This window comes from Cydia strobilella, chromosome 18 (assembly GCF_947568885.1).
Source record: "Cydia strobilella chromosome 18, ilCydStro3.1, whole genome shotgun sequence".
In the NCBI taxonomy this organism is placed as follows: domain Eukaryota; kingdom Metazoa; phylum Arthropoda; class Insecta; order Lepidoptera; family Tortricidae; genus Cydia; species Cydia strobilella.
In genome coordinates, this window is record NC_086058.1 from 7192817 (window position 1) to 7207467 (window position 14651).

General features: G+C 40.8%; 1 protein-coding gene across 6 annotated transcripts in view; it reads left to right on the top strand.

Annotated features, from left to right (window-relative positions):
* LOC134749512 (dystroglycan 1) overlaps window positions 1-14582 on the top strand; it is a 118769-nt gene extending 104187 nt beyond the window's left edge. For 3 of the 6 annotated variants that reach the window (XM_063684454.1, XM_063684453.1, XM_063684455.1), the window contains 11 exons: window positions 2479-2640; window positions 3181-3408; window positions 5100-5245; window positions 5685-5825; window positions 6534-6633; window positions 7133-7381; window positions 7884-8120; window positions 8436-8606; window positions 9169-9419; window positions 9877-10268; window positions 12390-14582. In XM_063684454.1, the coding sequence (XP_063540524.1) occupies window positions 2479-2640; window positions 3181-3408; window positions 5100-5245; window positions 5685-5825; window positions 6534-6633; window positions 7133-7381; window positions 7884-8120; window positions 8436-8606; window positions 9169-9419; window positions 9877-10268; window positions 12390-12679 (2367 nt within the window). In that variant the 3' untranslated portion in view covers window positions 12680-14582. Of the gene's footprint in view, window positions 1-1259; window positions 1885-2478; window positions 2641-3180; window positions 3409-5099; window positions 5246-5684; window positions 5826-6533; window positions 6634-7132; window positions 7382-7883; window positions 8121-8435; window positions 8607-9168; window positions 9420-9876; window positions 10269-12389 lie in introns of those variants that run through there. The other 3 variants (XM_063684458.1, XM_063684456.1, XM_063684457.1) reach the window with 3 other exon arrangements.
* The last annotated feature ends 69 nt before the right edge of the window (window positions 14583-14651 follow it).

The following is a 14651-nucleotide window of genomic DNA, read 5'->3' on the forward strand; positions in this document are numbered from 1 at the left end:
CCACAGTGCGTAACGGCTCTAAGTCCGCACAGTGCATCAATGACAATGAGTAAGTATAGTAAATGTATTGTTTAATGGCTTAGTCATTGACGTCTATTAGCCTTCTCTTGAATTGCTTTGAATCACTAATTGTACCTTGTTATTCAAATTTAGTTTTTAAACCTTGAACTGATCGTCAACTAAACTTGATCATTTCCTTGAAAATCATCAGTTACAGGCCGTAAAAACATATTTTTAAATAAATAAAACAAATGAAAATTGCACACATATTTACTTGTTTATTTGCATTTCAAGGGGGTTTATGTTTGTTGAACCAAACACTAAATAATGCCCTAAAACGTTCTCTCGTTTTTGACAGATCTCCCGAAATGCAAAGAAACTAAGCACTAAAATATGTATGCTTGGGTGACGCTTAAAATGGTTCATCGTTATGATAAGTCTTATAACTGTGCGTCATTAAATTTGATATAACAATGATAGTTTTAAGATAAGACGTGTTCCTCATTCATTGTCCCCTTACCTGTTACTCGTATGACCCTGTCATCCATCTTTGTAAGGCTGGAGTTGCACTATTTCCAATTTTCGATCGTAATAGTGAGACTCTAACCTTACAATGTAATCCGATGATCATCGATCGATTCATTGAAAAAGAATACTTTAAAAGATAAAAAATTCGAATCGTTTAGAGAATATATATATAGCAGTACACTATGTTTATATTTTACCAACGAAATGCATCTTGAACCCTTTCACATAACTGGGATCCGGTGAAAATAAATATAATAGACGTAACAAAATCCAATTTTATGTATGCCTTGGCTGTGAAGATTTCAGAAAGTATTATTTTCCAATGAATGTCCCTTTGTAGAGTAAATTATTAAAAGGAATGAGACCTTGCACTTATCTGTCACGCCATCATAGCCGCATCTATCGAGACACATTATTTAGCATGGAATGTTGAATGGAAATGCCGTATACCTACAAGTTGGAATCCCCCGTACAAGCACTGGGAATCGGTACAGGAACAACATGTTTGGCAAACATTCGACTGAAATCAATCAACCCCCATCATGAGGTTTTCAATTTTCTACATTTCGTCACCAACATTTGACCAAACATTGTACATTTCATACATCGAACAGCATCCTAATATATGATTCGAATCAAATATATCATGATTCATACCTACATCGACGTTCATGATAAATTGTTTAAATTTAATGATATAAAAGATCATAACTGTGATCATAAGTGAGCTTTGTGTGCTGTTATTAACTATTGTGCTTTATTATAATTTTGCCTCTAACAGAAGCTTAAACAAAACACACCGCAGGATTCAAAGCACTCTCCTGAAGTTCCTACACAATAAAATGCTTAAAATCCATCCAAGCGATATCCATTTGCAGCCAAAGGCGCATTCACTGATCAGTAAGGTCTGGATGAAAGCAAGCCCAACGCTTATAATACTACGTCTCAATAACCACACACAGGGCTCGCTTACTGTATGTACAAATGGGTGGCAGTACTAACCTAGTCTGTGTCGCGGCGCGCGCGCTGCAGGTGGACGCCCCGCCCCCCGTCCCCCCCCCCGCCGCGTCCCCGCCCCCGCCCCCGCCCCCGCACCCGCACCGCCACCACCACGGCGAGTCACCCGACACCACCACCGACACGTTTCAGACCGAGCCGCCGCCGACGACGACCCCCCTCCCGACCCCAGCCCCGCACACCCCCACCCCGGAGACCTACCCGCCCCCCACCGAGCCCTCCCCCCCGACCGCGCCCCCCTCCCCGTCCGCTACCCGCCCCGTCACCACCACCGAAGGAACTACGCGCGCTGAGGAAACCACTCCCGAGCCCGCCTCTACTAATACATATACCACGGAGGTTTGTCGTAACCCAGCTGCCGCATCTGTGTGAGCATGGCATGCCGGTGTGATGTTGCTCTCAGCTTAATTTTATATTACTGTAAATAAGACCTACTTTACCTTGTGTCGTTAGCTGATATTGACATCACACTATTTTAAAGCATGTATACTTTGTTATCATAATATTTTGTGTATTGAAATACTATCCTGTACCCCCAGTTTTGTTTACTCCCTTTGATTGTAGCTACTCTTGGCAACGTGGTTCACATTATATTTATTTTACGCCGTATTTCCTACATATTTTATATTGGAATGGAATATAATTTAGTAGTTATGTATTTTGAAATGTTCAGCAGTAGATAGAAAAATGTTAGAATCCACAGACTGGACTATTTTAGTAAGAATGCTAGTGTCAAAATTATTTGGTTCTGTCCAACAGCTTAACAAAATTTCTCTATCAAGAAGTGAAAGACAAAACACTTACTGATTAGAAACTTAAAATGCACTGGCATGAAGTTTGAAGTAGTTCTCCTAGCGTGCAAAAAAGCTTATCGATTTTTAAATATCACACCCCAAAAATATCCATTTTTGAATAATGTTTTAAATGTTTCAGCTGGAGCCTAAAGTGAAAATCACTCCGTACGGCGCCGAAACAGCATCAGAATCCAGTATTGTCAGTTATTCTGCCGTGCCAGCGACAAATCCCAGGACCTTCGACCATGACCATGTCATTATAGTACCTGGTGACGATGCCACCACCACCGAAGCCGAAACGGTATGTATGCCCACCAATCAGCTTAACCACTTAACACTTCACAGTAGACTAATTTTGATTCAGAGTGGAACTGGTGTTAATATAACACTTAGAATAGTGTACATTTTGCCTCACGGTTTCCATTTCCATCGTGTATATTAATATGTAAATATAACTGACTAATCTGATCACGTAGAAACAACGATATCAATTTGATTCGAAAAGCTTGAAATATCATAAATTAGGTATTTAGAAGCCTTAATGCACTGTAATTCACCCACCGGTAGGTTTTGGGTATACCTTGTTATAAAGCTTTCAAGTGCTAATTAAATCCTTTTTTAAGACTAGTTGATGAGAATGAGTTTTAAGAACCACATGATTGTGTATATCTTGGGAATAATTTATTCAAAATTTCGTAAATAATGAAAGTGTAGTTTCCTATGAGTTACAATTTCTTATATCCAGTACCTCTATATAGTCCTGTTCATATATCAACTAGACTCGTTGTTCCTACGTCCACCCTTCACGGCACATCGTGTGAGCGTAGCATGGCACTTTCAGCAGACAGTTATAATTCGCGCGTCCAACGAGCCCTCATCCACCGAGCCGCCACCCTCTTCCACCACGCCCCAGGCTACAGCACCCACACCAGCTACTACGTCATCAACTTCCACAACAACATCGACAACTGAGGCGCCGACCACGACGTCGACCACGTCAACGACGTCGACAACGTCAACGACGACGGAGGTGGCGCTGCCTGAGACCGAAATTACGGAAATCACGAAGGTTTGTAGGAACCTTTTAGTTCTAAACAATCAGAGAGTAACATATTTACGTAAGTATAGAAGGAATGAAGTCTAAGAATCGTGCCTTGAATTTCACAGAGAAGTAGGCAGTTAATCTCTGGCGTTAAAAGATTTAGTTAACGTTTGACAATTCAGTTAACACTTTCGCAACCGGGCAAAATTTTGAACAATACCCTAGAAACCGGTCGTCTATAGCTGCGTAAAAAATAAACCGCTGGGCGGGTTGTCCGGCATCTGAGCAAAGTTCACGAGTGCCTACCAGGCGGGTTCTCGGTAGTCAAAGTGTTAACACAACACATATGACGTCATATACAGCCATATACCTAGTTGGGCTGTCGAGGGCACTATCTTTTCTTTGACTCTACGAGCTGTAAAGTCACCCCACCAGCCATCAACAACAACGACGACAACTGAGGCGCCGTCCACGAAGTCGACAACGTCAACGACGACCGAAGTGACGAAGCAGGTTAGATCTAAAGAACCAAAGAGTTATGAGTAGTTAGAAGGAAGAGTAAGAAAAATACGTGCCTCGAATTTGACAGTGAAGTAGATGTCGCTGTATCTCGGTTGTTAAAAGATGACGTTTGACGATTCAGTGACCAAAAAACATATGACGTCCTATAGAACCATATATAGGTAGTTCAGCTGTCAAGGCCACCATTTTTTCTTAGTCCACACCTTTCGACAGTCAATAACTCTTTGATAGAACTGAGAGATCCTGTACAAGTTTGTACTTGCAAATGTTTCTTGATTCTGTGGAACTAATAGGAACTATCTATACCATACAATCCACTAGCCTAGCCAGTTTGTAAATTCTGCGGCTTACCTTAAACTCTGATAACATATCCTCAGTCGTTCTATTGTGTAGCAATTTGAATGTCGATGCTGCCAATTTAAAGTCGCTTCATTCAAGATTAGATCCAGCATTCTAAAGGCCAAACAGGCCCAATCGACCTACAAGTTTGAGACAGCGATCCACAGTCCTCGTAAGTACGCTAACATCGTAGAAATGGGTTATGGTGTGCACTGAAAATTAGAAGGGATGTACACTGCACAGTTGCAGCCGAAGTGGTAATGGTTTACTTACTCGAGTGAATGCGTGTGTGAAAATCACAAGGATAACATGGTATTTTTTTATCATTTGGGCGCATTTTCGATCTTAATCAACTAACACTAACTTTTTCAAAATTCTGAACTAAGTCGCTCATTAGTCATTATACTCATCATGACCTGCGATTATCTATCGAAACAGCATCTATTGAATATAAAGTAGTTTTTTTTTTCTTCTGAAAAAAAATACACATTTCTTAAAATTTGTTGTTATAGCTAGTTTATAAAAATCGTGTTTTTTTTAAATCATTATTCCTTTCGAATTATGTTTCATTTAAACTAAATTATTAAACAATTGCATCATGTGTTTTTGTGTTACCTTAGTAAATGAGAATCATTTTACATATATACCTACTTTTGTATGGTGTATAAAATTTATTACCTTATTGCTGTATAAATTTTTTGCCACATTTATCAACTTATACATAAACTAAATTAATTTTGTATTAGAAACGTCTGCGAACGATGCTATTAAGCTTAGAAATAAATTAAAAGTGGAAAAATTCACTATCTATACATAAACTATTCAGTAATCTATAATACAGTGTACTTACGTTCCAGGAGTCAGTCACACCATCGGAACGATCAAGCACAATCTTCGGCCGCACCACTGAGACTGTGACGTTCCCTATACCTGTGACCAAGAAACCCCCATCGCTCAAACACCACATGAAGAAGGTCGCCACTGCCGCTGGAAAAGCATTTAGGTAAGATTGATGTTTTGTGTACTCTTGAGGCCGTAAAGCCCGACATTTGCGAAAAAAATCTCGAAAAAATTACTTACTGTGCATTTTCTATTTTATGTATGATTATAATGAACGACAGTCTGCTATCAGTCCTACCAAAACTGTCTAAAAATCACCCGTAGCCCGTCCTTGACACAATTTTCTTTTCAAATATACAAAGACGTGTAGGGTACACTGTCAAGATCCTGCCACTGTTCAGCAAATGACAATGACAATTTTTATAAATTATGTATGTGTCACATTGTATGTATTGTGTGAAATGATTGCCACATCATGGAATTATAAATTCTAACATGTGACCACGATATATCACACGGAAGAATATTGATTTATGAAGATTAAGCATGACTTCGAATAACTCCTTAGGCGTTAAATAATGAATATGTAATGTGTTGTTCAGATATGTGATCCCCGCGAACCTGTTCACGGACCCGGAGGACGACAGCAACCTGACGTACAGCATGTACATGAAGGAGGGCACCAAGCTCGGCAAGAACTCCTGGATACAGTTCCTACCTTCTAAACTGGAGGTGTATGCATTGTGAGTACGCTTTGTTTTATTAACTTAACCAGGGGCACGACTAGTAAAAGCGATAATTCGTTATGAAGCCACCATATCATTGGCCCTTTCGTCTATGGCAGCCGATTTGTGGTGTAACACCGGAGAGACACCGTTTTTGGTGGCTGAATAGAGCAATGCGAGACCTACATGATCTTCCGTAACTTCCGTAAGCATGTGAAGAGAGGATATAAAAATATGTCCACTGTTATCAGAAATTTACCCAAAATTGGACATACGAGTATATGGCACTTAACTACGTCATTGTCATCCTAATTAAATCTCCCTACAGTCTTCGTTCAATTGTGGACACTTAAAGTTATGAAAATCCTGCAAAATTTAGTGCATACGAATTTACTTTTGGTTACCAATAAAATGGTGCTTTAACCTGCGGTTTTTTATTAGGGTTCCGTACCCAAAGGGTAAAAACGGGACCCTATTACTAAGACTCCGCTGTCCGGTCAGTTGAAATTTTTCACAGATGATGTATTTCTGTTGCCGCTATAACAACAAATACTAAAAACGGAATAATATAAATATTTAAATGGGGCTCCCATACAACAAACGTGATTTTTTTGCTGTTTTTTTTTTCGTAATGGTACAGTACGGAACCCTTCGTGCGCGAGTCCGACTCGCACTTGGCCGGTTTTTTCCATTTATTTAGAGGTATCAATTTTTGTGACATTTCAGGCCTTTAGAAGCGCACGTGTCTCGCTGGAACTTCGTGATCGAAGCACAAGATAGCGAAGGCCGGACAGCTCAGGGGCCGCTCGATATCACCGTCCAACAGGTACAAGTACGGCTTATCTATTCATCTTGTATAGAATCTTAAAGAAATTTTGGATTTAAATGCAGTCACTTAGGAATGAACTAGCGCATAACTCTTTTAATTTATTTGTATAGAATTAGTTCGATTTGTTGTTTATAAACTAGCTACAGCACAACTTTCGTGTAAAATGAGCAATAAAGACTTTTCGGAAACGCCACCTGATATTTAGATATTAGGTGGCGTAACGAAGAACGAGAACGCAGAACGAGGTAACAGCAACGATGCCGCAATGCCTGCTATTATGACACACCATAGATAACTTTTAATAATTATGTGTGTAGGTAAACCAGTGTATGTAACTGCACATCACGAAAAAACACTCGTGTGATCCTATTGTGCTATTATTATTTAATTATGTAGCCGTCACATAAACTACTATAACGTTATCGTATATAGACGACATCCTCGTTTAGCACAAAAAATTGTAACAGTCGTATTTAACCGAAACGTTATCTTCCAGCACAAAGCCGCCCGGACGATCAACCATCAATTCGTCATGCACTTCAAACTGAACAAGACCTTCACCTACGACCTGGACTGGCAGATCCGCGCGCTCGAAGGCATCGTCAACCTACTGGCCACAGATATGCATCACATTACCGTGCTGAATGTGTCGCAGAGCGGGGACGTCTGCGAGTTCGTGTGGACCAATGATACGCTTCCTAAGGAAACTGCTTGCCCTATGGATGATATCAAGAGATTGATGCAGGTAAACGTTTAATCATGTTAATGATTATGAAGCAGCTCCGTGCTGGAAGACATCGTCAACCTATTGGTTACACACAAGCATCACATTGTCGTGCTGAATGTATCGCAGAGCGGTAACATGTGCTAGTTCGTGTGGACGAATGATACGCTGCCCATGGAGACCGCGTGTCCTATGGATGATATCAAGAGACTGATGCAGGTAAATGATTAACAGTACTAGTAGTAGTAAATCATTTCTGTGTTCAATGTATTGTACGTGTCCCCCGTGCGGGTTCGTGTAGACCAACGATAAGTACTCTGTCCAAGGACATTGCGTGCCTTATGGATGATACCAAGAGGTAGAGGAAAAGGTTGTCAAATATTCGCAGAGCATGAATAAAGCGATTATATCTACACCTCACTTTTTATTCGGCCGTCTAATGTAAACAGGCGGGGCGGTCGGAACTTACGCTCATTTCCCGACCTACTATTTTTCTCGCTGACCATTTACTTGTAATTTTCAGATATTGGAGACGAGCCCCGAATCTCACTCACCGTCCCAGCGCCTGCTGGACGTGATGTCGCCCGAGCTGACCGTGCTGGGCGTGTCGTGGCGCGGCGCCGGGCGCTGTCTGAGCGCCCTCCCCGCCCCCGCCCCCGCCGCCACGCCCGCCGCCGACACCTACCCGCCCGTCACGCGCAACCAGGTCGACATGCTGCGCGCCACCGTCGGACACCTGCTGCTCTACAAGGTGCCCGAGGTGAGCGTCCGACCCCGTCAACACGGCGTCGCCCCCGGGGTGCCACCCCCCTAGCAACGCGCCGCCACGGTTTCCAATCGGATTCCAATACACGGGAGCTTATACTCTGCTAGCTTTCGAATTGAAAGCGATCAGCCCGATAACTAACAAGTTGACAATGACACCCGCGCTAACCGAAATCGACCCAATTAGAGTTCGTAAGCCTCATGTAATAAACTGCATTTTAGTTCAATCGTACTCAAAAATGCCTATACGCATGAAAGTCGATCTTATCCCACTTTAGACATGTATTATTGAAGTTAATTTGTTTGGTAGGACACGTTCTTCGACCCCGAGGACGGAGGAACGCGCAACCTCGCCCTGTCCCTGCGCTACCAGGACCGCAGCGCTCTGCCGGCGCCGCACTGGCTGCAGTTCGACGCGCGCAACCAGGAGTTCTACGGCCTGCCCTCCGCCGCCGACGTCGGCACACAACACTACCAGCTGGTGAGTGCTGTGCGTCTGTGCCCCGGGACACGACCATCCCGACCTAATATATTGCATAACTACAGCTTGCCCTCTGCGTCTCCACGCTCTACGAGTGGTTCAATAAATAATGGACAGACACCTCCTCTCACGCTTTCATTGTATAGCTATTGATAAAGGTTTTTTTTAAACGAGCAGTCCGGAAATACCGCTGCATGTTTAAAAGCGATCAATCGTCGCCGTTAAGCTGTCTACATCACCCATCTTATAGCATTTTCATAGCAAATTTACAAATTTCTCCTGTTTGGATATGTACAACTATGAATGTCCAATCCACTTGGCCTTAGCTGTCAATCTGTTTTCCTTTTATATTATACGTGCAACGTGTTACAAGTGCAACGTAATACAGTCATCAATATATTATCTACAGCGAATGCATGCATTTGATTGATCTCATAGTTTGCAAAATGTAGATAGTCGCACCGCCAATCCGTCACATACATCGGGAATTCCGTATAATTAGTCCTAACAACTCCTTCAGGGGTGGATATTGTCCCCTAATATTTATTGATATATTTACCAGATCGCCGAAGACTCGAGCAAGAAGAGCGCCTACGACAGCCTCATAGTGGAAGTAATGAAGGCGCCCGCCATCAAGCCGACCGTCGAGTTCCAGCTCACGCTCGACTGCGACTTCGAGCAGATCGCGCACAGCGCCAGCACTAAGAGGAAGATCGTCGAGAAACTCGCCGCGCTCTTCGGGGATAAGGACACCACTAATATTAGGATTCGGAATATTACGGACCATCCTCATGCTAGCACTACTATTATTTGGTAAGTATTATTTATTCGCCCTGGAAATTAGGTACCTACTATCTTTACAAGATAGCTGATGTGGATTTTTTTGCAATATTTAAATAAAATTATGCATCCTAAAGGCTTCCAATAGGACACATTTCCAATTTAAAAGTATTTGCCAGTTCTTTATTTAAAACACCGTTACATTTGTATACAGTTTCTAAGAAACATGAGCGGCGAATGTATCGTCCGATACGATAACTTTTTCAGTCCGTGGTTTTGATTTGTCAATTATGGTCGGTTATTCGATCCTAAGTTTCGGTCTGAACCTTTATTTAATCAAGTTTCGATATTGGCCTGGTTTTACCGACCGATAATGATCTAAAAACGTAATCAATTTAAAGAACCGTCATCGAGTTCAATACCTACGTAATACGCAATAGGGTATGTAATATGAATTAGCAAAAATTAACATCGTATTTTGTATCCTCAGGTACAACACCAGCTTGCCAATGGACAGCTGTCCAAAAGACAAAATAGAGACGCTCCGCAAAATGATAATCGCCGACGACGGCGCTCTAAAAGACATCGTGGACACAGTGTTCGACAAGGCGAAGGTCATGTCGATAACCCTTATCCCGCTCGGGCTGTGCGGCGAGCAGAGCACTAGGATCGTGAAGCCGGCGCTGGCGGCGCCACCCGGGCCGGGCGGGTCGGCCACCACGCACACGCGCACACACACACACGGGGGCCCGCCCGGAGCCGCGGCCGAGGCCGGCTACACGGAGTACCTGGTCACCTTCGTCATCCCCGCCGTCGTCATCGTCTGCATGCTGCTCGTGGCCGGCATCATCGCCTGCGTGCTCTACAGGAGGCGGCGGACCGGTACCTGCTCTATTATTATCTTACCCCCGACCCCGACCCCGGCCCCGGCCCCGGCGAGCTCGGCCGAATTTCACCTTCCCGTACAAACGGAGTTTCGTTCTCATTTTAAAACTACGTTTTGGATTGTAATGAAACTTTACACATACAATGACATGACGTTTGTATGAAAAACCGAGCTTGCCGGGGACCCTTCAAACTGAAACGGGACTTAATCGCGTGCGCTTATGTTTATTATTTGGCCTGACATTTCGAACGTCAAGTTACGTTCGTGGTCCCCGGCGGATTCTAAAATTATGAGCGAAAATCGTGTTAGTTTAAATCGACGTATAAGCGTTTACAAATAACGTTATATGTGGCAATTGAAAATTCACACGATAGTAAGTTTTTGGCAATAAATTATTTTTTAGTACAAGCTTTTATCGCTGACTGTACTTTTCTTTCCACGGGCAACTAATACTCTTCGAGACAATTCTAAAAACCCCAAACACAATTACGTTGCGTTGTTTTATCAGAGAGTTCCTATGGCCACCTCCTGTTTCCATCGTCAGATCAGTTCGATGGTACCATAATATTGCATTGTCACCCGACTTACATATGCAAAATTTCAGCTCAATCGGAAACTGGGAAGTGGGTTAAATGTAGTTAAATGTAACTTGCGAGATTTTATTACAGACGCACAGACAACGGGGCAGGTGAAACTAAATAAAAGCTTGTAAAACAGATTTCGCACGCAATGTTCAGAAGATAATAAATAAAAGTACTACTTATTTCAGTAATAACTACATTAACAACGCCCTATAATTGTATGATACGTATCACGATAATTTCTTTATACATTAGAAACCTATTCACTCGCCAGATCACTCAATGTAAAAACATGAGTTTATTTACATTAATCAAATGTTTACTACCGTAAAGTATATTAATTTGATAACCGTATGTACTAATGAATAGTATAATAGAACACTAATGTTAAGGTTACGTAGCTAAATATTTATTTCGATCAATTTAGGTGGCAATGATGATATTACGCTTTTATATCGCTTAACTCACTTGCGAAAGTAGGTAATTACTTACACCCCATTATACAAGCGTACACTTTCTAATTCACTGAGATAACTTAATTATACTTTAATTGACGTTTTTGTAATTGGTTATTATTATATATAGCACGTCATTATTACAAAATGTAAGCTATTACCAAAGAAGATATAATAGGATAGAGCGGTACTGTCATAGTAAATTTTGTAGCCACAGTACATTCACTGACATCTATCGACACACGATTAAAACTAAAAGGAAAAATTACAAAAAATGTATTTATATATGGATAAATGTTTATTTATTTATTTGCAATATTTGCATTGAATATTTTTATATTATTTTGACCCATGTTCTTTCACTGATATGCGTTAAAATTGTTAAATAACAAACGAAACCGTCTACGCCCTCTATACGAGAGTAGGCCAAATGTAGTGGCGCCATCTGATCGAGAATCAAATTTTCTTGATTTTCGAGGCACGTTTTTTTCTTAGACTATATCCATTATAACTATTTTGAAAGTGTTTTCACATCATAGACTGCAAAAAACTTAAATGATAAGATTATTCACATTTGATGTCAACTATTTAATGCAGATTGTATATTTATAGCACAAATAATTCCAAGTTGTAGTTGTAGTTTCAGCATTTCACGAGCAAAAGAAAAACTAAATACGTTATCAACAAGCACAAACAGAATTATCACTGGTAAAAGGTAGTATTTAGTTTATGTATAGGTATGATTCGATTTAGTCCGATTTTCACGTTTTGATTAGGATATATTTAAAATAATATATCGCTGTATGAAAGCACTAGCAGTCGCTTCCATCATCCTATCATTGTAATACTAGGTTTATAGGCAAAACAACATGCAGAGATCATTTTCTTTTTTAACACGAGGAGTGCCAAAAACATTCTACCTATTTTTACTTGCATTTGAAGTCAATAATGTAAGATTAATGTTGTTAAGTTAATCTTTTGTTTTAAAACAAAGAAATGCATCTCAGTTCCGATTTAAAAGGGAACACGGTTCTTAAAAATGTTACGCCAGCAGAACCTAAATCGAAACTTGAAATTCCAGGAAAAATGAGCGTCGGCGACGAGGAGGAGCGCCAGGCGTTCCGCTCGAAGGGCATCCCCGTCATCTTCCAGGACGAGCTGGACGAGCGCGGCGACGCCGAGCCCGTGCACAAGAGCCCCGTCATCATGCGCGAGGAGAAGCCGCCCCTCCTGCCGTCCGCACCCGCCCCCGACTACCGCGGCGACGACGCGCCCTACCGCCCGCCGCCGCCCTTCGCCGCCACCCGCACCCCCCCCAGGCCCAAGGCCACCCCCACCTACAGGAAACCTCCGCCGTACGTCCCGCCTTAACTCATCTGAATCCTTCGGCTTCGACTTCATCGCTAGGACTAACATTTTCGTTCGGAATCAGCTTTACTAGTCGACGATATCCAAATTTTTTCCTATTTATTTCTTTCGCCCTTCGACGCGATCGCGATGTACACGGTCGATTCACAGGAGCTGGCACAAATGGAATGAATGAGTGAATAAAAATATCTACCGATACACCGATACAGGTCTCACGCATACAACTCGTACAATGAAAGTTTCGTTCGTTCCATTCGTGCCATCTTTCGTGAATCAACCTATAAGTAGATGCGGACGAAATGCATTTATTACAAAATTATTGATAAGTAGGGTTAACCTCGTATCGTCGAAACAAGGAATTGCACCGTTTACGTTTAAAGTGGCCGCGGATTTCTTCGTCGTAATTTAGGTCGCGAAATAGAATTGTAAAGTTTTTATACATATTTCGATTGTGTACGTTGGTGACTTCGCGAAACAATAATTAAGTGTTATTATTGTTGAAGTAGATGACGTTGTTAGCTCTTAGCTTAGGAGGAGCTCTGTCACTAATGACATCGCGTCTAGTGCAACGATTTGTGAGTGCTAACCTGTCAGGTGATTGTAAATCTAAATACGTACATAATAAGGTTTCATTATGAATGTTTTGTAGTAGTTCCGACGCGAAGTAATTTCATAAGTATATTATTTTGCTCTTACATTTTGTTGCCTAGACATGAGATGGGACTTCTGTATGCGTCACATAAAGTATACTATGTAACATACGCACCGCATCAGAGGTGAGGTTCGGCTTGAAGCGTGCCATTTCGAACATGTGACATTTAAAGTAAAACATATCGAGAACTATAATGTAACATGTAGCCTTTAGCGTAGTTCTTCCATACACGATATTTTGTAACAAAATTATGTAAGTAGTGTGTGCATGCGACGTCGTGATATGGGGTGTGAGGCTCTTACACCTACAGTAGATAACTATCATAAAGATGTATATACAATGTTTCGCCTTATTTCTTTGAAATAAGGTGCAAAACTGTATACATATTTATGATATTGACTGTAGTGTCGGGCTAGTTGGAATCGAATCCAAACTTGGCCGCCGGAACGGAGTACTTTGCGGCGGCAACTGTTAATTACAATTAACGTTATTGTATTTATAAAAATATACAACCGACTTTAATCCTAGGCTACGAATAGATATTTTAAGGATAAAATATCATTTTGTACTTGTCTAATTATTACCATAGGGTATAAGGTTAACAAATGTGTAAACGATAGAGACTATGAACGAAATGAACTATAACTTAAACTTAATGAACTTTCATTTGGATGTATTTTTTTCTACTGTACTCATTTAGAGTTTGCATTTATAGATCTTTTTAGTGTTATTATACTTATTATATACAATTTTATAGGACAGCGAGGTTTTTTTTATTTCTTTATATTCGTTTCTTAATAGATGTACTTAATTGTGTCTGTTAACAAATACCGAACCATTACTGTCATTTGATAGACTTAATGTTGATCGATACATACGCACATAATCGTAAGTTATTCGAGTTTTTGAGTTTGTATAAATTTGGCAAAGATTTGACTCCTGATTCTGTCAAAGACCATTTATATTATAATGTGCTTTGTGACAGCGTTAAGAATGTATTGACTTAATTAAAGGGATTTAATTTTTGCGATAATTTATACTCAAGGGTAAGACTATGACGAAACTCCGTTCAATTTTATCGTGTCTGTGTATGTAATCTGCAATCTAGTCCAGACAGCTGTAAACCAAGAAGTAATTTGACATACTTACAATAAGAAATATAAGACAACGGAGTTTTCTTCATATAAAATACCTAACAAATGTTTGTATTTGACAGGTTTTTTACTTGGAAATAAAATAAAATGGTCTAGTAAACTTTTCTTTTCATTTCAAATGCTCCTTCCATCTTGTTTATGAGAGTTTTAAAACGTAAATACATATTAT